At 38.0% G+C, this 25,291-nt stretch overlaps 2 protein-coding genes across 5 annotated transcripts in view; one reads left to right on the forward strand and one right to left on the reverse strand.

The window, feature by feature from the left end:
- Nucleotides 1-500: 500 nt before the first annotated feature.
- The window catches only part of NUDT9 (nudix hydrolase 9), a 34,077-nt gene continuing 9,286 nt past the window's right edge, over nt 501-25,291 (reverse strand). For all 4 annotated transcript variants that reach the window (XM_020911591.2, XM_020911590.2, XM_020911592.2 and 1 more), the window contains 6 exons: nt 18,552-18,647; nt 14,776-14,862; nt 10,385-10,496; nt 8,448-8,594; nt 6,957-7,041; nt 501-1,012 (listed from right to left, as the gene is read on the reverse strand). In XM_020911591.2, the coding sequence (XP_020767250.2) occupies nt 837-1,012; nt 6,957-7,041; nt 8,448-8,594; nt 10,385-10,496; nt 14,776-14,862; nt 18,552-18,647 (703 nt within the window). In that variant the 3' untranslated portion in view covers nt 501-836. The remainder of the gene's footprint in view (nt 1,013-6,956; nt 7,042-8,447; nt 8,595-10,384; nt 10,497-14,775; nt 14,863-18,551; nt 18,648-25,291) is intronic.
- LOC139032028 (tyrosine-protein kinase Fer) lies at nt 10,857-12,610 on the forward strand. Its single transcript, XM_070458154.1, has one exon. It carries the CDS (start codon nt 11,007-11,009, stop codon nt 12,582-12,584), a length of 1,578 nt encoding a protein of 525 aa, XP_070314255.1. The 5' UTR covers nt 10,857-11,006; the 3' UTR covers nt 12,585-12,610.

The following is a 25,291-nucleotide window of genomic DNA, read 5'->3' on the forward strand; positions in this document are numbered from 1 at the left end:
TTACAGTAGTGAAAGTGAAAGTCGCTCAGTCGTGTCCAACTCTTCTGCGACCCCACGGACTATACAGTCCATGGAATTCTGTAGGCCAGAATACTAGAGTGGGTAGCCTTTCCCACAGTTACGGTAGAGTGGAATGCGTATATAAATTTAAATTACTAGTTTTCTGGACACATTTTTGTAATTCAGAATTTTTGGAAATGAGGACATGATCTCTTGTTCATTGATCTTGATATTTTTCGACTAAAAGAGTGACTCAAATTTCCTCATATAACTTACAACTCTAAAGTCAAAAATACAAAAGGTTTCCGTTTTTGAAACCAGCTTCAACAAGATCATATAAAGCAAAGCGTGAACCAAGTAATTTAAAGATAAATCAGATTAGACAATGGAGATCGGCACTCCTCTGAGAGATGCTTGATATGGTAGGAATATCCTTCATACCTCAAAAGTCAATGGGGAAAAACAAAACTGACAAACAAGAATTACACAAAAAGCAGAAGTTACGGCTGAACAGAAATTTATATAAATTTATCTTTGTTCGAATTCTGATTCTTCAAAGAGCATCAGTCGTTTCAATCTGGTTTAAGCCATGCTTAAGTAGAACACATACAAAATGATTGTTTACAGCATTTTTGACAGAAGAGCAGAAAATTCTGTGTTGTTTCACCACACCCGCTAATTTTATTCTGATGCAAAACCTAACTGCCTGTCATTTAATGAATAAAGTAATTTCCAAGTGCCCTGCCCTGCCCTTTTTATATATGAGTTCTGATACTGTCTTCTTCTCCATACATGCTCCGTTCCTGGCTTTTGGCTTACATGGAGACTGTGAGCTATTAGCCAGGGCAGCCAGTCTCAGAGTCCTCACTCCAGTGTGCACCTCGTTTCTCCGCCACAAGCTTGATGAACTGAGCGTGACTAGCATAAAGCTTGAGTTTATCGCTGATGTCCATCCATTTCACCTTTCCAGCATCATCTCCAGCTTCTAAAGTAAGGTTATCCATTATTTCACCTGGTTACCAAAGAAAAAACATCATCAAGAAAATGCAATTTATTTAGTCACTTCTGTTTCTGCATAATCCTGTACCTTCAAGTATTCTTACTCAAAATAATCTTAAATCATCATTATATTAAGTGGCAGACTGAATTAAAAATGAGAATATTCCAAATTTCCCAAATGCCCAAATTTTAACCAAGTTTCTAAATTTCAAGTAAAGGTACCAATAAGAAAGCTTTTCTCAGACTTGCCTAGAGGTCCAGTGGTGAAGAATCTGCACTTCCAATGCAGAAGGTGTGGGCTCAGTCCCTGGTCAGGGAACTAGGATCCCACATGCCACAGGGTGCAGCCAAAAAAAAACCAAAGCTTTTCTCTCTCTCTTGCTCTTTCTCAGTTCAGCTCAATCACTCAGTCATGTTCAACTCTTTACGACCCCATGGAATGCAGCACGCCAGGCTTCCCTGTCCTTCACCATGTCCCGGAGCTTGCTCAAACTCATGTCCATTGAATCAGCAACTCCATCCAACCATCTTATCCTCTGTCGTCCCCTTCTCCTCCTGCCTTCAATCTTTCCCAGCATCAGGGTCTTTTCCAATGAGTCAGTTCTTTGCATCAAGTGGCCAAAGTATTGGAGCTTCAGCTTCAGCATCAGTCCTTCCAGTGAATATTCAGGGCTGATCTCCTTTAGGATTTTGACTGGCTGGATCTCCTTGCAGTCCCAGGGACTCTCAAGAGTCTTTTCCAATACCACTCTTATCTATTTAGTTCTGTATTTATGGCTGCAGTCCATGTATTTATGCTGCAGTCCATGGGGTCGCTAGGAGTCAGACACGACTGAGTGGCTGAACAACAATTTATGGCTGCACTTAGGTCTTCGTTGCTCTGAGCTGGCTTTCTCTAGCTGCGACAAGCGGGGGCTACTCTTCGTCACTGAGCATGGGCTTCTCATTGAGGTGGCTGTTCTTGTTGCGGCATGTGGGCTTAGCTGCTCCCCAGCATGTGGGATCTTCCCAGACCAGGGACTGAACCCATGTCCCCTATATTGACAGGCAGATTCTTAACCACTGGACGACCAGGGAAGTCCAGCTTTTCACTTTAAAAAGTAAAAATATTACTCTTAAAAAAAAAAAAAAGAGTTAACATTAAATAAACATGAAACCTCACGTGAAAATTCCAGAGAGATTAAACATTAAAAAAAGAAAGAAAACAATTATAAATGATTCACTTTAGAGTCATAAGGTGGGTACACTTTTCCAAGTATCACACCAAATCAGAAACCATATAAATATTTATTAAAATATTTATAATTATCAAAAATTAAAAATAAATGTTTTCAATCACAACTAGCAATCTAAACAGCACATTTCTGTAGGACAGCTTGGCAGTATTTCTCAAGAGCTTTTAATAAGCAAGTGGGCTCCCCTGGTGGCTCAGACAGTAAAGCGTCTGCCTACAACGCGGGAGACCTGGGTTCACTCCCTGGGTCAGGAAGATCTCCTGGAGAAGGAAATGGCAACCCACTCCAGTATTCTTGCCTGGAAAATCCCATCGATGGAGGAGCCCTGGTAGGCTACAGTCCATGGGGTCTCAAAGGATCGGACACGACTGAGCGACTTCACTTTCATACAACAAATGCCAGATTGCCTCTTATGCACCATCTGTAAGACGCACTAGGGAGACCATAAACAACCGAATAATTTCACTTCAAAGGATTACCCTAAGGAAATGAAAAGACAAGCTTATTGAAGTATTCAAGACAACACTATTTATAAACAAAGAGGAAAAAGAGGACATAACCAAACTTTCCATTGAGAGGGCACAGATTAAATAAGTGATAAGCGTCCACTGGACTCCCATATGGTCATTAAAAATGAAGCAGCTCTCCACATACTGACATGGAAATATGTCCATAATATATTAATATATTAAGTGAAATTGTAGCTAACAAAAAAGAATGTAGAGTGTTAGCATATTTTTATTTTAAAAACATCCATACAAAATCTGGAAGAAAATAAATCAAAATGTTAATAGTCATTATCTTTGGGAAATGAAATAATTGCTGCTTTAAAATTGTTTCCACTTTATGTCACCTGTTTTCTAAATAGCTCATTATAAACACACATATCCTTTATAATGATTACATTCGTAATAATAAAATAATGCTGCTTCTTAAAAGAATCAATCGAATAGTTTAGCACATGAAAGAGAAAGTGTTAGTCACTCACTCTTTGTGACTCCATGGACTGTAGCCTGCCATGGAGATGGGATTTCCCAGGCAAGAATACTGGAGTGGATTGCCATTTCCTTCTCCAGGGGATCTTCCCCACCCAGAGATCAAACCCAGGTTTCCTGCATTGCAGGAGAATTCTTTACTGTCTCAGCCACCAGGGAAGCCCATTTCAGCACAAAGGTTTCTAAATCCCAGTGCTAAAATGACAGCTCTTTGTGTACCTCCATGGCAAATACAATAAACAATAACCAGTGGAGAACCAAAATTAAGAAGTAAATCTGAATCTAAAAGCTAAATTAAAATACGATCATTTAAATAACGATGTTCTCCAACATGCTCTTTATCAGACCCGTCTGAAGGCATCCTGTCCTCTGGTCAACTAATAAACTACACAAAGGGAAACTTTAAAAACTTTACATGTCTGTCATTTAAAGAGCTTGCAAATCATCACTCCCATCTTCACACCAAAAAAATACAAACAAACTGAAAATCAACAACTCTTCTTGGATCTGCACAGGAGCCTGCTATGACCCCCCTTTGCTTGGAAAAGGAATAAAGCTATACTTTTCTACTTCACCCAAAACTCTGTCTCCAAGATTCGATCTGGCACCAGCTCAGAGAAGCTGAACTTTTAGCATCACTCCCAACTTACCACCACAGCAATAGAGTCCATAAAATAACAAGAGAGCATTAACTGAAACAACAGCATGGCTCAGACCTTATTTAAGTAGTCTCTGCTGCTGCTATTAAGTCACTTCAGTCGTGTCCGACTCTGTGCGACCCCATAGATGGCAGCCCACCAGGCTCCGCCATCCCTGGGATTCTCCAGGCAAGAACACTGGACTGGGTTGCCATTTCCTTCTCCGATGCATGAAAGTGAAAAGTGAAAGTGAAGTCGCTCAGTCGTGTCCGACTCTTCGCCACCCCATGGACTGCAGCCCACCAGGCTCCTCTGCCCATGGGATTTTCCAGGCAAGAGTACTGGAGTGGGGTGCCATTGCCTTCTCCCTAAGTAGTCTCTAGGGACATCAAAAAATGAAAGGAGGCGAAAACAAAAACACTGGGAGGAAATTGTGGTCTCTGACACCTACAATTATAGCAAATAATAAGTATAGCAAATAATAAGAAGCTAACTTCTAGCTATGTTTAGACAAACATAAAACCTCACACTAGAGGTCTATTTGCCTCAGTCCCTTTTACTAGATACATCATGTTCACCTTCCAAAAAAACTAGAAGGCATGCTAAAAGGCAAAGACCACAGTCTGAGGAAACAAAGGATCAGAATCAGACCAGATATGGCAGAGATTTGAAATTATCAGACTGCAAAAATTTTTTTAAGTTTAGATAAAGAATGAAACAGTGAAAACAGTGATTTGAACAACTCAGACACTATATAATCAACCACTAGAGGATCAGTCATTGTTTTTTAACTTCAAAAATAAATAGCTAACAAATGTATCATTACTTAAGTTTCAGAGACCTGCTTCTAAATTGCATATGCATTATTTTTCCCTCTTAAATATTTAAGTTCTTAATACCAAAATGAATTGTTCTAATACTTTGGCTAGAGTTGTTGTAGAGAAGTAATGAAATTTGTGCTGGGAGTTCCCCCAAGTTCAGCAAGAATGTAAAAGTGACAAATCTTCTAGTTGCAGCCCATCTTTTAAGGAAAAAACTGAGTCCAAGAGAACATGTGATTTGCACAAGGTTATACTGAGACAGGAACAGGGTAAGGCACAACCTTTAAACGAATGATACAGCCATTGAGGACACAATATTAGCTCGTTAAACCCAACCAGGTCCAAGATGGCAGACTAGATCTTGAGCCTCATTATATGTTCATTATAATACATCAGCATAGTGTGGAGATTTCTTAAAAAGCTGGAAATAGAACTGCCATATGACCCAGCAATCCCACTTCTGGGCATACACACCAAGGAAACCAGATCTGAAAGAGACACATGCACCCCAATGTTCATCGCAGCACTGTTTATAATAGCCAGGACATGGAAGCAACCCAGATGCCCATCAGCAGACGAATGGATGAGGAAGCTGTGGTACATATACACCATGGAATATTACTCAGCCATTAAAAAGAATTCATTTGAATCAGTTCTAATGAGATGGATGAAACTGGAGCCCATTATACAGAGCGAAGTAAGCCAGAAAGATAAAGACCATTACAGTATACTAACATATATATATATGGACTTTAGAAAGATGGTAACGATAACCCTATATGCAAAACAGAAAAAGAGACTCAGATGTATGGAACAGACTTGTGGACTCTGGGAGAAGGTGAGGGTGGGATGTTTCAGGAGAACAGCATTGAAACATGTATATTATCTAGGGTGAAACGGATCACCAGCCCAAGTTGGGTGCATGAGACAGGTGCTCGGGCCTGGTGCACTGGGAAGACCCAGGGGGATCGGGTGGAGAGGGAGGTGGGAGGGGGGACTGGGATGGGGAGTACATGTAAATCCATGGCTAATTCATATCAATGTATAACAAAAACTACTGTAATGATGTAAAGTAATTAGCCTCCAACTAATAAAAATTAAAAAATAAATTAAAAAAATAATAAAATAAAATAATACATCAGCATATCCTAAATGACACACCCACAGGAGTCAGGACAGTTCTGAGGCTAACCATAAAAGGTCAAAAAGTGAGCGTAAGCCAATCCCTGGAAATCCCCTCCCCCTTTCCCAAAATAGCTGGAATAATTCTCCCACTCATTAGCCTATGAAATTATCCAGCCCATAAAAACCAAACACCCCATATTTCAGAGTCTCTTGCTTTCTGAGACAGCCCACACTCTGTCTTTGGAGTGTGTACCTCCCTGAATAAATCTATGTTCACTCTGCTTCAGCTCGCTCTTGAATTCCTTCCTGCATGAAGCCAAGGACTCTCACTTGGCAGTCCATCCCAAGGACTTGCCTGAGACCTTAGACATGACCAGTCTCTCTCCCCCCATTTTTCCATCAACAATACAGTTCAGAAAGGAACCATGAATGGAACAATTAGTTCTCTGATATGGTACCACTTCATTATGCTACAGATGAAAACAAAGTATGTAAAAGGTCATCCAATTTAGCAGTAAAATGTTTCAAGAGAAGCCACTCCATGTATATTAAAATTGTAATTAATTTTCTAAAAGCAGATTCCCCCTTTCTTTTTATAATAAAAGATTTCCACCCACCTGCTAAATTTTTTAAATCCATTGACCAGAAAAAAATCATCCATTTGAAGTTTGCTCAATAGTTGCAATTTTTTGGTATTATTTTGCATTTTAAGAGTACATGATTATTATAAAATTATTTCAAACATTAAGACAGACATAAATCCCATTTCCTTTATTATACCCATACTTCCTACCAAAATCTCGAGTTGTTTTTGCTTTTGTTTTATACAAATGGACTCAAACAATTTAACAACTTTAAGGCACATGATTAGTTTATAATTTTAACCTTAATTTTATATGCTACCAATGGATTAAAGGAGATTCATTACTGGTAACACTTTTAAAGCTTTCTTCTACATATTCTTTCATTTTTTTAACATATTATTTTAATATCAACAATCTGATTTCATACAAATATACTTCTATAATCACTAGATGATTGACTTAAAATACTGAAATAGTCCAGATTTAATTGTGTCCTAGTAGGCTGCTTGACAAATTGATCCACTAATTCAGTTAGTTTAATAAACATTAGTAAAATTACCTGTTTCATCATGGTAATTCACAGCTTCTGTCTCCATCCATGCATTATCAGTGTTTCGAGGATCATCAACATAACCTTTATATATCTATTTTTTAAAAGGAGACAGATGAAAAAAAAGTTTAGGGTGAAAAGGAGATGGTCACAGAGCATGCTGCCTTCTTCAGAATCAGAAATATCCATTGCAAAACAATGCACATTTAATTAACATTAATTAATTGTACACTTAAAAAATGGTTAAGTGGGCATATTATATGCTATGTGCTTTTTATCACACACACACACAAAAGAAATGTAAATATTACAGAACCTTTAATGTAACATTCCATATGCTTGTTCTAAATGTCCCAGGGAGGGAATTCCCTGGTGGTCCAGTGGTTAGGACTTGGTGCCTTCACCAGGGCCCAGGTTCAACCCCTAGTCGGGGAACTAAGATTCCTCAAAAAGAAAAAGTGGTCAAAAAAAGTCAATGTGAAAATGAAATTAAGAAAGTAAAGTGATTCCATTTATAATAGCATCAAATGAACAAAATATTTTTTTAAATACATAAATTTCCCAGGAAACAATATTCTCAAGAACATTCTGAGGTAGCTCTAACATTCACAAAACCCTCAGCACCTCAGATTCTAATTTCAGAATGTGAAAATAATCATATTTGGGCTTTAAGACTCTTCATGTAAATATTTTTCTGTTTTAATAATTTCTGCGGGGGGTGTGAGAGGGAGACTCAAGGAGGGGATATATGTATACGTAGAGCTGATTCATGCCGCTGGACAGCAGAAACTGACGCTGTAAAACAATTATGCGCCAATTTAAAAATAATTCCCATGATTACAGTTTTAGACATACAAAGATAGATTCTTCTAGTTAAACAAAGATCTATAAACAAGGTTAGTAAAGACTAATATTTAAGCTCTTGATACATGAAAAGACTTGGATCCAGCCATCTAACATAAATGTGACCCAAAATCCAGACAATATAAACAATTAAGAAATCCTAATTCTAGGAAGAAAACAAAGCCCATCAAACAAAAGCCAACAGCAACAAAAAATAAAATCCATTATTCTTATTACTAGTGCACATATACCTTATAGTGATTTTTTTAAATCACAAAGGATACATAAGCAAAACAGACATGAGACTTAAACTGTTATGAATGAGAAAAGCTCTGCATAACATAAGTTAAAATATAAATGTCCTTTCAAAACAGCTGAATTCTTGCAAATTTTTTAAAAACAGAAAAGATTTACTGTTAGATGGGTGAACTCAGTATCACATTAGCTCACACTGAGTCTAATGAAAAACCATGAGAAAAAAACGTATTATAATAAATGATGTAAAGTTGGGCTATAATAATTTAAGTAGGAATCTATTCACAGAGAAGAGCTACAATTTCACTTTATTCAGAGAATATTCTACCAGATTTCCAGGTGAGCTTTAAGTAATTTTCATTAATCCCCAGGACTAAACCCTTCTTAGAAATCATTTCTTACCACCAGATGTTCCTGGCTGAAGAGCCTGTGCAGCTTGTCCTGCAGCTCCCTCTTCTCAGCACTGGATTTCTGTAAGGAGTTGAGTGCTTCCTCACCAAACTCTCTTTTCAGCGTGGCGCTAATCTTCTCTCCTGGATCCACCATCCCCTGAGAGTCACATTTTTGTTTAAAAAAAAAGGAAAAAGCTTTAATTCAACCAATAAGTATTTACTGACTGATCCAGTGGACACATACTGCTCTGTGGTGGTGTCGGTTTAGGCGCTCAGTCATGTCTGACTCTTGCAACCCAATGTTTTGCAGCCAGGCTCCTCTGTCCATGGGATTTCCCAGGCAAGAAAGAATACCAGAGTGGGCTGCCATTTCCTTCTCCAGGGATATGTTGCTCTATCTGCCCATAATCTTCTGTAATATGTTCTTCTCTAAATCATTTGTTTCTAGTAGAAGCAGCTTAGCAGGGTATCAATCATATATATACTCAACCACCGTAAATGGTCCAAGGTTAGCCTATGATAACTGAGCCTGTCAGACTCCGTTCCTGGTATTTTCCAAAGTCAAGCTACAGAAGGAAGGGCTGGAGGCAAGAAAGAATACAACAGACTAGTACTTTCCCCACTGGTCATTCCATTACAGTCACAGTGACCTCCTCAACGTTCCTAGGATGTGCCAGGCATATCCCAACCTTTAGGCCTTTGCAACTGCTATTACTTCTACCTAAAGACGCTTTCCCCAGATATCCACATGGGTCACTTGTTCACCTCCTCCAGATCTTCACTTAGATGTCACCTTCTCTCAAGAGATCTTCTATAACCACCCTCTATCTAAAACTGCAAGCTCTCCCAACACTTCCTAGTCCCCTTCCTTGCTTTAGTTTTCTTAGTACTTATCACCTTCGAACATACAATAACTCATTTATCTTGTATGGTCTCCCTCATTGGAGTGTGAGCACCAAGAAGAGAGGGATGCTTGTTCATATAGCTCTGCTGTATCCTCGATTTCTAAAATATTAGTTGACAAAAGGTGGATGATCAAAATACACTGAGATGAACGACTCTCAAAATTATATTCAATGACAACAGTTCCCTGACTGATCAGAATTTCAAATGACAATAAAAATGGAAGATCCTATGATGATGATATCATTCTATTTTACATTCAGCATGAGTAAAGTTTACTTGGCTCGTAATAATTAGCCTAAGCTTTTATTACAGTCAGTTACAACCTTCATTTTCTTTCCATTTTACCCTACAAAGAAAGAAACCATTCTTGCAGATAGCAGAATGTGTATATGACGAGTCATACTCTTATCAAACTATCTCCATTTCACAATATGGCATAAAACATAAAACCCGCTCTTGAACACATAGACATTTTTTTAAAGTCACCTGAAATACTACTGATGTGAACTCAATAAAAGTATACTCTTCCTGATGATATTATACAAACTTAAAAAACTATAAGGAACAGTAAGTGATGTGTTATCTTTTTTTTAAATACTGAAAATGTTACCTTGGTCTTAGAGTAGGGGATGGGTTCTAAGACAAGATTCAGCATTATTGAGTATCTACAATGCCAGGTGCTTTAAATGCACTCTCTAATAATCCTATGAAATAGATATAATTATTTTTAGAACAAAGGTCTGAACTCCACAGCACTCAGCTCCAACTGGAAAGGCTAAAACACAAGCCCAGGTCTAACATCAAAGTCCATGTTCTCTCTCAAGGGTTTTAGAATTAAGACTCAGATTCTAACAGCTCTGTTGTATTATTCTATGTTTGTCACTGACAATGATACTTCACTGCAAAGGAATTACTAACTGAAGTAGGGAGGAAAGAGACTGACGGGAGGAGAAAAGAGCCATATGCAGTAGCCTTGCGTTATGTAAGTAAAGCAACTAAAAAGAACTTAAAACATTGATCTGACTTTATTTTAATGCTTACCCCTGGGATTGCCCATTCTCCACAGTCTTTCCTTTTTATTGCAACAAACTGTAAGATGTTTTTCCCAGAAGTGGGATGGGTGATTTTATTTCCACTTCTATCCCTTTTCCACCTGTAAACAGTAATGTAAGATCATAAGTGATTCAGAACAAAGATCAAGGGCCTATATCAAGCTTAAGACAAAAATATAAAGATGTATTTTTCTTTATAACAGAGTGTGTATAAGTTTACCCCAAATCAGCTAGTTTTATAAAGAATATTGTTTCGCATTAAAAATATTATTTAGCACTGTTACAAACCAAGACAAATGTCTACTTTCCATAAAGTATATTATAGTCTCCATAATAAAAATTCGAGATATAGTTTTTACTAAAGTAAAATTTATCAAAAAGATTTTAAAGCAGAACAGAATTTAAAGGAAGGGTCATTGAGAGTTTCTTATTTTTTTATTCAAGGATCCTTTTTAAGAATTATTGGGCCCCCATTGGCTGGGGCGGCCCCCGTGACGCGGGGTGGCTACGGGCTCCCGCGTCCGAGGGGCTCCCGCTTGTCAGGTTCTAGATATGTGCTGACTAGAAGGCTCAGTTGTGCAGTGTGGAGGATAAGACGGTGCCTTACAAACATGGGGTTTGGGAGTGACCTGAAGAACTCACACGAAGCTGTGTTAAAATTGCAAGACTGGGAGTTACGGTTACTGGAGACAGTGAAGAAATTCATGGCCCTGAGGATAAAAAGTGATAAAGAATATGCATCTACTTTACAGAACCTTTGTAATCAAGTTGATAAGGAAACTACTATCCAAATGAATTATGTCAGCAATGTATCCAAGTCTTGGCTACTTATGATTCAGCAGACGGAACAGCTCAGCAGGATCATGAAGACGCATGCAGAGGACCTGAATTCTGGGCCCTTGCACAGGCTCACCATGATGATCAAAGATAAGCAGCAGGTGAAGAAGAGTTACATAGGCGTCCATCAGCAGATAGAGGCAGAGATGATCAAGGTTACAAAGACAGAATTAGAGAAATTAAAAACCAGCTATAGACAATTAATAAAAGAAATGAATTCCGCCAAAGAGAAATATAAAGAAGCTGTAGCTAAAGGGAAAGAAACTGAAAAGGCTAAGGAACGTTACGACAAAGCCACAATGAAACTCCATATGTTGCATAATCAGTATGTGTTGGCATTGAAAGGGGCACAGCTTCATCAGAACCAGTATTATGACACTACACTTCCTCTGCTTCTCGATTCCTTACAAAAGATGCAAGAAGAAATGATAAAAGCACCAAAAGGTATATTTGATGAATACAGCCAGATAACTAGTCTTGTTACAGAGGAAATAGTGAACGTTCATAAAGAGATTCAAATGTCAGTTGAACAGATAGACCCTAGCACAGAATACAACAATTTCATAGATGTTCACAGAACAACAGCTGCTAAGGAGCAAGAAATTGAGTTTGATACTTCCTTACTAGAAGAAAATGAAAATCTACAGGCAAATGAGATTATGTGGAATAATTTAACAGCAGAAAGTTTGCAAGTAATGTTGAGAACTTTAGCAGAGGAACTAATGCAGACACAGCAGATGCTTTTAAACAAGGAGGAGGCTGTGCTGGAGCTAGAGAAGAGGACTGAGGAGTCTTCTAAGACCTATGAAAAGAAGTCTGACATTGTACTTCTGCTAAGCCAAAAACAGACCCTTGAAGAGCTGAAGCAGTCAGTCCAGCAGCTGAGATGCACTGAGGCAAAGTTTACAGCACAGAAAGAATTGCTGGAGCAAAAGGTGCAGGAAAACGATGGGAAAGAGCCGCCTCCAGTCGTCAATTATGAAGAAGACGCACGATCAGTTACATCTATGGAAAGGAAGGAGAGGCTGTCCCGATTTGAGTCTATTCGTCACTCAATTGCTGGAATCATTAGGTCTCCAAAATCTGCACTGGGCTCTTCATTCTGTGATACGATCCCCATCCTTGAGAAACCTCTGGCAGAACAGGACTGGTACCATGGTGCGATTCCCAGAATAGAAGCGCAAGACCTGCTAAAGCAGCAAGGAGACTTCTTGGTGCGAGAGAGTCATGGGAAACCTGGTGAATATGTCCTTTCTGTATTTTCTGATGGACAGAGGAGACACTTTATCATACAGTATGTTGATGTACGTTTCCAATTTAGTTTATATGTATATTTTGATGTAGTTAATTGAGGCATACTTGTAATAAAATGATGAGTGATTTGTGGTAAATGCCAAAAAAAAAAAGAATTATTAATATAAGTAGTAAAAAAGATCTGCAATAATTACTTTTAACAGTTCACCCTGTTTTCAGAAAAGATTATGTGATACAGGTTCAGTTGGTCTCAAAAAAAAAAAAAAAAGCTTCTCAATCTTTATCCCCTTTTTTGATAAAAGAAATCTCACTTTATCCTTTAATTTTATATTTCAAATTGCATATTTTTAAAACATCAAGGTAATGTTAATTTCAAAATGTGCTTTTTGTAATCAGAGCCTCCTTCCCAAAGATGTTGATAAATCTCCCTTTCCCCTCCCCTACATCACATCTACCTTCCCTGGCAAATGTTAAGATTAGTTCTAATAGTCCCTTAGGCAAAGATAAAGATTTTGAACTTGCAGTACAAAACCAAAACAGAAAGTCTAAAATCTAATCTTCACTCTGCATGAGACTAAAATATACCAGCTTAGATATGAGTGTCCAAGTTTCATTATAATGTGGCTGAACACATCTAACCAGTGAAAGTGAAAATCACTCAGTCACGTCCAACTCTTTATGACCCCATGGACTATACAGTCCATGGAATTCTCCAGGCCACAATACTGCAGTGGGTAGTCTTTCACTTCTCCAGGGGATCTTCCCAACCCAGGGATCAAACCCAGGTCTCCCGCATTACAAGTGGATTCTTTACCAGCTGAGCCACAAGGGAAGCCCAAGAATACTGGAGTGGGCAGCCTATCCCTTCTCCAGGGGATCTTCCCAACTCAGGAATCGAACCCAGGTCTCCCACATTGCAGGTGGATTCTTCACCAACTGAGCTATCAGGGAAGCCCCATCTAACCCATAATTCCCCCTAAAAGAGTTCACAGCCTAGGAGTGGAGCTATACATGTAGGTGAATAAACTGTAAGACTGACAGCTTGATGAGTACAGCTAGCTAGAAATGAAAGAACAATTAGTATAAGACAAATCTGATTTTAAGGATGCAGAGGGAGGAAACAAAGATATAAAAATAAAATAATGTATTCAAGAAACTGAATGTATACACAGCAGTATGAACATCAGTGAGGGAAAGATGGATGATGAGGTTGAAGAAGTAGGCAAAGAATTCCTCAAATTTACCTGCTTAGAGAGCCAGAGAATGTTTTAAAGCAGGTTAAAAGCTGTTAGCAATTTGTATTTTAGAAAACTCACTCACTTTGACAAAAGTTTGGAAGTTAGTTTGGAGGTGATCAAGACTCAAAAGCAAGAAAAGCCAGCTCAGTTCAGTTCAGTTCACTCGCTCAGTCGTGTCCGACCCTTTGCGACCCCATGAACCACAGCACGCCAGGCCTCCCTGCCCATCACCAACTCCCAGAGTCTACCCAAACTCATGTCCATTGAGTTGGTGATGCCATCCAACCATCTTATCCTCTGTCGTCCCCTTCTCCTCCTGCCCTCAATCTTTCCCAGTATCAGGGTCGTTTCAAATGAGTCTGTTCTTCATATCAGGTGGCCAAAGTACTGGAGTTTCAGCTTCAACATCAGTCCTTTCAATGAACACCCAGGACTGATTTCCTTTAGGATGTCCTGGTTGGATCTCCTTGCAGTCCAAGGGACTCTCAAGAGTCTTCTCCAATACCACAGTTCAAAAGCATCAATTCTTCGGCACTCACCTTTCTTTATAGTCTAACTGTCACATTCACACATGACCACTGGAAAAACCATAGCTTTGACTAGACGAACCTTTGTTGGCAAAGTAATGTCTTTGCTTTTTAATATGCTGTTCAGGTTTGTCATAGCTTTTCTTGCAAGGAGCAAGCATCTTTTAATTTCAAGGTTGCATACATATGCCTGTGTATATACCGACAGAAACACACACACATGCAGCCAGCTCTCTGTATCCACAAATGCGGAACCCACGGATAAGACGGATCAACCGTACTGTTCCATTTTATGTAAGCAACCTGAACATCCATAGATTTTGCTACCTGCTTGAGGCACAGGGGCCTCTTCGAAAGCCAAGTCCCTAAAATACCAGGGGATAACTAGATATATAAACACATACATATGCATACATATATTTGCATATGTATATGCATATGATGGACATGTAAAAATATGGTTAGTGTCTGTATTTTTCCAATTACTTGTCTCTTTGTTACTGAAATGTGTTTTTAGCTCTTACCTGGTTATGATGGGATCTGCAGCATGATTGGGGCCCCATCGCCCCAAAAGCCCCCGGCCAACCAGTCCAGTCCGTCCTGCAGGATTTCTGGAAAAACAAAAAACCATAAAACCAACTGAATGTACTCATCTTTTTGAACCAAACTTGATATGGCCCAAAACAAGGTACCAAGAGGGAAATACGATCTCCACACAAATCCAGTAGCTCTGCTACATTATTTGACAGTCAAGGTACATATTTCTTTACAGTGTTGTTTAACTTTTCTTCATGTCTGGGCTTGATCCAGGAGGAGGATCTCATTTCCAAAGTTGTTTTAAATCTGGAAGGCTGAAATGCTCTGCACCTAATCACAGCCTAACTCTGCAACAGCAACACTTTATCCAGTATTTTCACACTTCTCTTCCCTTTCTCATCATCCTCTTTTCATACTCCACTCTCTTATAACCGGTCTCACTCATATGGTTTTGATTACATTTTAAAGTCCATTTTTTTCACAGTGGGTTCTAGATTTTTATTATCAGTAATAGATATTGTGTAGCATATGAGGGTTTCCCAGGAGGTGCCAGTGGTAAAGAACCAGCCTGCTAATGAAGGCAGACATAAGAGACACAGGTTCCATCCTTGGGTCGGGAAGATCCCCCAGAGAAGGGCATGGCAACCCAACTCTAGTATGCTTGTCTGGAGAATCCCATGGACAGAGGAGCCTGGCGGGCCAGAGTCCATAAAGGCTGCACAGAGTTGGACAAGACTAAAGCAACGGAGCACACAGCACACAGCATATAACGAAGTAAAAAAACTTAATATTTCAAGATTTCAAATATACCAAATTCAAATTTTAAAAACAATTTTATAAAAATGCCAATAACTATTTAACCTAATGCCACAACCCAATATTTAAAAGTCTATCAGATAAACAGGGCACACTCACACCTGAGTGATTTTCTTCCAGTCAATATTCCTTACATGTTTAACTTTCATTATGTAAAATGAAATGCCCCAATCTGCAATCTTATCTATTAATATCTTTGGCCCTCCCAGTATGTGAAAGTAAATAAACAACTTGTCAGATTTTCCCTTTCAGCTTTTGTTTTTAAACTGTTTTTTTATTTATGGTTGCACTGGGTCTTTGTTGCCGCAAGGGCTTTCTCCAGGTGCTGCAAGCAGGGGCCCCTCTCCTCTGCAGCGCTCAGGCTCCTCATTTCAGTGGCTTCTCTTACGGCGGAGCACGGGCTCCAGGTACCGGAGCTCCAGGGGCTGCAACACAGGGGCTCCGAAGTTGTGGGTCACAGGCTGAGCTGCTCCACAGCATCTGGGATCTTCCTGGACCAGGGATCGAACTCATGCTCCCCGCACTGGCAGGTGGGCTCTCAACCACTACACCCCCGGGAAGTCCCAGCCACTCCTTTTTATTTTGCTCTTCATTGCGACTGTTATGAAAATTGAGTCAATCTTTATATTGTTTTATACTGGACTCAGAAATATTTCAGCAAGACTTGCAAATAAAAACAGAAAGGCAAGACACTTAGCCAGGTTGCAAGTATTCTACTTTTCAAATTCAGAAGGAGGGGCAGGGTGGTCAGTAACTATGTTTTATTCCATGTAACCATACACCTTTGAATACAAATGATCAAAGCCAATATTAAGAGAGAGAATGTTATGTTTTTATAGATGACCAAGCCTGTAACTGATAAACTAGAAGCTGCAGAAAAGACATATAGATTACCCTACTTCCTGAGCAACAGAGAAAGTTATTTGCAGAAAAAGCAAAACAAAGGCAACATATAAAGGAAAGCAGACGTAAGGCAGAAAGACAGTTCTAATGGATTTCCAAACTCTACCCCTTTCCTAAAGTTAGCTGCATTTCTGCTTTGGATTCCTGAGATGATTCTATAGGCCTGGGGTAAAGTTCACTTTTTTACTCAGGCAAGCTAGAGTTGGTTTCCATTAGTCAGAGTCTTGACTAAAACAATAGGCTATCTTTCCTTTGCCTTTTCTGTCCTTTTATATGTGTATATATCTTCTAATATATTTTGCCCAGAAGAGAACTTAAGGAGTAAGTCAATGAAAGGCAAGTTTGACTTGAAAAGACTCAATAACACAGAAAAGTGAGTAAGCTATGAACAAAGAAAGAATTTAGCAAAACTGAAAGACCAGGTTGATGTGAGAGGAGCACTACTATTTCCGTGCTTTAGAAGAGCTAAAAATATTTTTAGCTTTTGCAACATTTCTACAAGGTGTTAAGTATGATTACCAAATCTGTGATTTTTCTACTGGTTTATTGGAGGCAAGCTAACTTTTACATTTCTTCCTTTTATGATGACTTAAGAAAAACTGAAAACTTTTGAGTTGTGTAGAAAAATCACTTTTAAAAGTACAAAAAGAGGGATTTCCTGGTGATCCAGTGGTTAAGACTCCATGCTTCCACTGGGCACGGGTTTGATCCCTAGTTGGTGAACTAAGATTCCCACATCCCACCCACTTGCCACGACATGGCCAAGAGAAAAAAGCAATATTAAATTGTTAGGTTGTTTTTATTTTTACTCTTACATATTTGGATAAATTCTTAACAGTATTACCTCATTTTATAAATAATCACTGAAATACAATTCTTAATCCTTTCCTTCTGTTAATTTATTCAATTACAGTTGACCCTTGAACAATGCTTCCATATAAACTTATAGTCCACCATCTGTACCCACAGTTCCCCTGTATCTGTGGTTCCACATTCAGGTATTCTATCAAACTCAGATGGAATACTGCTGTAATATTTACTACTGAAAAAGAATCCATGTATAAGCCCCATTTTGTTCGAGTCAACTGTTATTATTTCTATTTCAAGGTAAAGTTATAAGAAGATGCATTCAATTCCTTCCAGCACTTACTCACCATATGCAAACTACTTGCATTTTCTCTACTTATCTATAAACAGAACTAAAAATATCCACCCACAGGGTTATTATTATGATTTAATTAGATCACATATATAAATTCTTTCAGACAAGGTCTGGCATATACAAGCCCTCAGTAAATGTTAATTATATTGATAAAATAAAATGTGTATTTTAAGGCAGGGCAAAAAAATTTAGACATAAAATTTTCTGGGTCCATCTGGGCCTCTCCAAGTATCCCTAATGTGCGTGTATCTGCACATTAATCAGACCTCCTCAAAGAGTGCTTTCTTGACCACAAAGATTATTATTTTCCCTTTCTTCTGACACTAGCAATGTAACTTCTTAAAAGAACAGCATGCTTTCCCAACTCTGCAAGGGGTCATGGTGACTCACTGCTTGCTTTGTACATGCTTACCTGGACTAGGTGTCTTTGGGGAACCTTATGTAAAATATCAATATCTTACCCCATTTTGATGTACAATCCTTTGTCTAGAAAATGTGTATGACTACACCTTCTAACAGGTCTTCCCTGGTGGCTAAGTGGTAAAGAAGCCACCTGCTAATGAAAGAGATGTGGGTTCGATCCCTGGGTCAAGAGGATCCCCCTTCTTGCTTGGGAAATCCTAAGGACAGAGGAGCCTGGAGGGCTCTGAGGTCACAAAAGAGTTCACCACAACTGAGCGACTAAACAACAACAGTATCTTCTAACAGGTGGAACATTTCTCAGAGCTTCCTGAGAGTCTGTCTTCCAAGCTGTAACTCAGTTTGGTTTATATAAAATTTGCTTTTTTCTTCTTACCTTGATTGTTAAGTGAATTTTCATTGACAATTATTTTCTACCTTTTAAAGACCCATTATTGTAAGATGCCCCACCCCAGTACCTACCTAGGTCTTCCATTTTCAACCTCATACAGGCCATTCTGGCTCTTTCTCTCAACCTGCCCATCCTTTTCATTAAACTTGGGAGAGAAGTTGCTTTCACTGTAATGAGAATACCAATGCAAAATAAGAAATAATGATCCAATACTACCAACAGCTTAATAATGCCAGCCAGTTATTTATAACAACCAGTATCCTTGAAACTAAACTTTTAGTTACAAACTTAGTTTTCATTTACAAACTCATCAACTCCTTCAAAACACTTTCTGGCAAAAATTTTTTGTTTAATCAAAAGACCTTATAAGATAAGAAGGTATCTTGTAACCCCTGTGGGGAAGGATTAATGGCAGGCGAACTGGAGCTGCTCCTACATACTACAGAAAAGAACACATTACTATCAGTAAAGCGGATTTGTCTGTGGGCACAATATGGCAATGACTGGCTCCTATCAATAAATACTCCTAAAAATAAGATTCCTTCTGATGTTTTGCTGTTTCTACTGTTTCAAAGTAATTTTAATGTCTTCTAATGTACACTGATTAATATCTGTATCAAAGTAAAACCCACAAAAAATGAAAACACCCCACAAACTTCGTAATAACCATGATGCAGATTAAAATAGATATAATAAGCTGGAAATAATAACCGTGATGTAGATTAAAACAGATATAAACTGGAACTACTCCAGATCTTGATCTGGACACGGATCTGGATTAGAGAGTTAGATAAATATAAAATCTAACTGAGCTACACCTGCACACCTAAGAAATGTATAGTTTATTGCATTTATGTCACACTCAATAAAAATATTTTTTAAAAGCTATAAACTATTTTCTTCACCATTATGAAACTGCTGACATAATTGCACTGACAGTGAATAAAGAGTTATATAGCATTGGATAGTTCACGGGCAGTTCTGACACAAGTTTCACTTTCTTTCTTGCTTTAATTCCAGTAAGCAAGAGCATGGAAATATTTGTGCTCTGCTTTGTAAATAGTTTCCAACTTGAATGATCCAGGCATTTTCCCAAGACTTCTAACATATCTATAAATTTAAACGGTAAAAGTCATGAAATTACAAAACCAGAGTTACAATGTTCTTGGGACTCTAGAAATTCACCATTAAATGTGGAATCTTAAAAAAAAAAAAAAAATGGTACAAATGAACTTATTTACAAAACAAAAATAGAGTCACAGATGTAGAAAATAAACATGGTTACCAAGGTGGGGAGGGGGGATAAACTGGGAGACTGGGACTGACATATACACATTGCTATGTCTAAACCAGAAAACTAATAAGAACTCTCTAATACAGCACAGGGTGTACTCTGTAATGACCTAACAGGAACAGAATCTAAAAAACAGTGAATATACATATATACATAACTGATTCAAACCAGTCAATCCTAAAGGAAATCAGTCCTGAATATTCATTGGAAGGACTGATGCTGAAGCTGAAGCTCCAGCTCCAATACTTCAACCACCTGATGAGAAGAACTGACTCACTGGAAAAGACCCTGATGCTGGGAAAGATTGAGGGTAGGAGAAGGGGACGACAGAGATGAGCTAGTTGGATGGCATCACCGACTCGATGGATATGAGTTTGAGCAAGCTCTGGGAGTTGGTAATGGACAAGGAGGCCTAGTGTGCCGCAATCCACGGGGTAACAAAGAGTTGGACATGACTGAGCACCTGAACTGAACTGATAACTAACACAATACTGTAAATCAACAATACTCCATTAAAATTTTTTAAAATAAAAGAAACTAAATAAACATTGAATGCTAGTTAATGAAATACTTGTTGAAGTATACAGGCAGAGATGTACCAATACATCAAAAATCAAGATGGATGAAGGAGGGATAGATGGATATATATGTGATGAAGTAAGTATAGTAAAATGGTAATAAGAAAATCAAAGTGCTGAGTTATGACTGTCCCTTGTAAAGTTCTTTCAAATTTCCTATATGTTGGAAATGTTTCAGAAAAAAATTTTAGATAAAGAGAGCCATTTTATGGTGGGGAAAAGCATGAATCTAGTTATAATTTAAACATTAACATTAGTAAGGCTTGATTTAGACAGTGATACAAATTTAACTTATAAAAAATAAATTGAATAAAACAGAGGAAGACTCAGTCTTCCTCTACTTATACTGTATAGCACCCCTTGTACGTCACTAATTCTAACTGTGCATGTGTATGTATAATGTACATGTAAATATATATTAATACATCCTCTAAAATGAGGGAAATGGAACTCATTTATAGGTAATAGTTTCTCCACAAGTTGGCTTCATGATTAATTAACAAGCCAAATATTATGACAAACACATCTTTGGATTAAATAAGGAAACTGTGGGTCAAAATCAAGTCACAGCAATATGTGACTGGTAAAGTTTAACAATCTAATGAACTAATACTAGATCAACCCAACTAGCAAAAATTTTTATTTAACTGACTAAACAATGCCTTGAGAGGACTATCATTTACAATAAATTTACCAATTAAATCAAACTTATAAAATATTCCAAAACTAGAGTGGCCATTTAGCAGAGTAGTTAAGGGCATAAATTCTAAAGTCATTCTGAGTTAAAGTCCAAGCTATCCCCTCTACTAGCTCCATGACCATATGTAAAGGACAAAGTTTCTGTACTTCCATTTTTTGTGTTCTTTTTTTTCCTATAAAGAAGAAATAACAACCCTGTCTGCCTTCCAAAATAGTTATAAGAATGAAACAATGCTTATAAAACATTTAGTACAGTGCCTAGCTTGTAGTCATACATTTTACAAATCTATCATTATATTTCTCAAAAGAAACATAAATATAAAATGTGAATCAACACAGCACTTCTCTGAATTTAGTCAAAGTATTTATTTTAATCGGGGTATACCTGCTTTACAATGTGGTACAACAAAATAAATCAGCCACATGTATACATATACCCACTCCCTCTTGGGCCTCTCTCCCACCCCCTCCCATCCCACCCATCTACGTCACCACAGAGCTCTGAGCTGAGTTCCCTGTGCTACACAGCAGCTTCCCACTAGCTATGCATTTTACACGTGGTAGTATACATAGGTCAATCCCAACCTCTCAATTCACCCCACTTCCCCTTCCCCACCAGGCCGTGTCCACGTGTCCATTCTCTACATTTGCGTCTCTATTTCTGCTTTGTAAAATAAAATCACCTATACCATTTTCCTGTATTCCACATACATGCATTAATATGCAATACTTTTTTCTTTCTGACTTACTTCACTCTATGACAGACTCTAGGTCCATCCATATCTCCACAAATGTTACCCAATTTTGTTCATTTTTATGGCTGAGTAATATTTCCCTGCATATATGTACCACATCTTCTTTATCCATTGATCTGTAGTTGCACATCTAGGTTGCTTTCGTGTCCTGGCTAACATAAATAGTGCTGCAATGAACACTAGGGTGCATGTGTCTTTTTGAATTATGGTCATATGGTAGTCCTTCTCAGTTACTTTCATTTGCAAATATTTTCTCCCATTCTAAGGTGGTTTTTCCATCTCATTTATAGTTTTCTTTTCTGTACAAAAGCTCTTAAGTTTAATTAGGTCCCATTTGTTTATTTTTGTTTTTATTTTCCTTATTCTAGGAAGTGGGTCAAAAAAGATACTGCTGTGGTTTATGTCAAAGAATGTTCTTCTTATGTTTTCTTCTAAGAGTTGTATAGGTGTCTGGTCTTATACTTAGATCTTTACTCCATGTTGAGTTTTCTTTTTATATATGGTATTAGGGAGTGTTCTCATTTCATTCTTTTACATGTAGCTGTCCAGTTTTCCCAGTACCATTTGTTGAAAAGACTCTTTTCTCCATTGAATATTCTTGCCTTCTTTGTCATAGACTAGGTGACCATAGGTATGTGGGTTTCTCTTTGGTATTTCAATCCTGTCCCATTGATCTATATTTCTGTTTTTGTGCCAGTACCATACTGTCCTGATGACTGTAGCTTTATAGTATAATCTGAAGTCAAGGAGCCTGATTACTCCAGTTCTGTTTTTCTTTCTCAAGAGTGCTTTGGTATCTGGGGTCTTTTATGGATCCACAAAAACTGTAAAAAGTTTTTTGTTCTAATTCTGTGAAAAAGTCCATTGGTAACCTGATAGGGAGTGTACTGAATCTATAGACTTATATTAGGGAAATTAAAATGGAGGAAGTCTTGTGCAGACATCAGAAGGAGGAGAGCAGGCCTCTGATCTACCTGGATACTACAAAGATTCTGTGCTTGCTAGATTTCACCTATGAAGCCATCTGGTCCTGGACTGTTGTTTGCTGGACAAATTTTAACTGCAGTTTCAACTTCATTACTTGTGATTGGTCTATATTTTCTATTTCTTCCTGCTTCAGTCCTGGGAGACTGTACCTTTCTAAGAATTTGTCCATTTCTTCCAAGTTGTCCACTTTTTTGGCATAGAGTTGCTTACAGTAGTCTCTAATGATTCTTTGTATTTCTGGGGTGTCAGTTGTAATTTCTCTTTTTTCATTTCTAATTTTATTGATTTGAACCCTTTTTTTTTTTTTTTTGATGAGTCTGGCTAAAAGTTTATTGATTTTATCTTCTCAAAGAACCAGCTTTTAGTTTCACTGATTTTTGCTATTGTTTTCTTCATTTCTATTTCATTTATTTCTGCTCTGCCTATGATTTATTTCCTTCTACTAACTTTGGGTTTTGTTTGTTCTTCTTGGTCTAGCTGCTTTAGGTATAATGTTAGGTTGTTTACTGGAGATTTTTCTCATTTCTTGAAGAAGAACTGAATTGCTATTAGCTTCCCCCTTAGAATTGCTTTTACTGCATCCCATGGTTTTGAGTCATCCTGATTTCACTGTCATTTGTTTCTATGTATTTTTTTTATTTCCTCTTTGATTTCTTCATTGATCTCTTCGTTATTCAGTAGTCTATTATTTAGCCTCCATGTGTTCATGTTTTTACAGTTTCTTTTTTCCTGTAATTGATTTCTAATCTCATAGTGTTGTAGTCAGAAAACATGCTTGATACAATTTCAATTTCCTTAAATTTACCAAGGCTTGATTTGTGACCCAAGATATGATCTAACCTGGAGAATATTCCTTGTGCACTTGAGATGAAAGTATATTCTGCTGCTTTCAGATGGAATGTCCTATAAATATCAATTAATCCTATCTGGTCTATTGTGTCATTAAAGCTCGTGTTTTCTTATTTATTTTCTGTCTGGATAATCTGTTCATTGGTGGAAGTGGGGTATTAAAGTCTCCCACTATTATTGTGTTGCTGCCATTTTCCCATTTTAGGGCTGCTAGCATTTGCTTTTTGTATTGAGGTGCTCCTGTAATGGGTGCAGAAATATTTATAATTGTTATATCTCCTTTTTGGATTGATCCCTTGATTATTATGTAGCATTCTTGTCTCTTGTAACAATCTTTATTTTAAAGTCTTGTTTATCTGATATGAATACTACTACTCCAGCCTTTTTTTGACTTCCATTTGCTTGGAATATCTTTTTGCACCCTCTCATTTTCAGTCTGTGTCTCTGGGTCTGAAGTGGGTCTCCTTTAGATACCATATATACAGGTCTTGCTTTTGTATTCATTCAGCCATTCTACCTCTAATCAAAACGTTTCTGCTTGAGTTTTTTGTTTCCTTCTTTCCTCTCTCCTTTATCTATCCCTTTCCTATCTTCTCACACAGGTCAAATTTTATCATCATCTTGTTGTTAGTAATCCAGAAAAAGTTTCTGAAAAACATTTTCACTATTCAAATACAAGTCTAGCTATGTTGGAAAATAACCACAAAAGATATTATTGATAACCCAAGCAGAAGAAATGAAAACAGAAACTACCACTTGTCATTTCATAAAATAAAAAACTCCGTGATAAAATAGATTTACCTATTTGGAAAGATCATCATCAGTTCAGTTCAGTTCAGTCCCTCAGTCATGTCCGACTCTTTCCAACCCCACGAACCACAGCACGCCAGGCCACCCTGTCCATCACCAACTCCCGGAGTTCACCCAAACCCATGTCCATCGAGTCGGTGATGCCATCCAACCACCTCATCCTCTGTCGTGCCCTTCTCCTCCTGCCCTCAATCTTTCCCAGCATCCAGATCTTTTCCAATGAGCCAGCTCTTCGCATCAGGTGGCCAAAGTACTAGAGTTTCAGCTTCAACATCAGTCCTTTCAATGAACATCCAGGACTGATCTCCTTTAAGATGGACTGGTTGGATCTCCTTGCAATCCAAGGGACTCTCAAGAGTCTTCTCCAACACCACAGTGCAAAAGCATCAATTCTTCAGCACTCAGCTATCTTTATAGTTCAATTCTCAAATCCATCCATGACTAATGGAAAAACCATAGCCTTGACCAGATGGACCATTTTTGGCAAAGTAATGTCTCTGCCTTTTAATATGCTGTCTAGGTTGGTCATAACTTTCCTTCCAAGGAGTAAGCATCTTTTAATTTCATGGCTGCAATCACCATCTGCATTGATGGGACCAGATGCCATGATCTTAGTTTTCTGAATGTTGAGCTTTAAGCCAACTTTTTCACTCTCCTCTTTCACTTTCATCAAGAGGCTCTTTAGTTCCTCTTCACTTTCTGCCATAAGGGTGGTGTCATCTGCATATCTGAGGTTATTGATATTTCTCCCTGCAATCTTGACTCCAACTTGTGCTTCCTCCAGCCCAGCATTTCTCATGATGTACTCTGCATAGAAGTTAAATAAGTAGGGTGACAAT

The sequence above is a fragment of the Odocoileus virginianus genome, chromosome 29 (genome assembly GCF_023699985.2).
Source record: "Odocoileus virginianus isolate 20LAN1187 ecotype Illinois chromosome 29, Ovbor_1.2, whole genome shotgun sequence".
NCBI lineage: Eukaryota > Metazoa > Chordata > Mammalia > Artiodactyla > Cervidae > Odocoileus > Odocoileus virginianus.

What these genes read in the sequence shown, in the direction of transcription:
- LOC139032028 (XM_070458154.1), top strand. Translation starts at nt 11,007, where the DNA reads ATGGGGTTTGGGAGTGACCTGAAGAACTCACACGAAGCTGTGTTAAAA.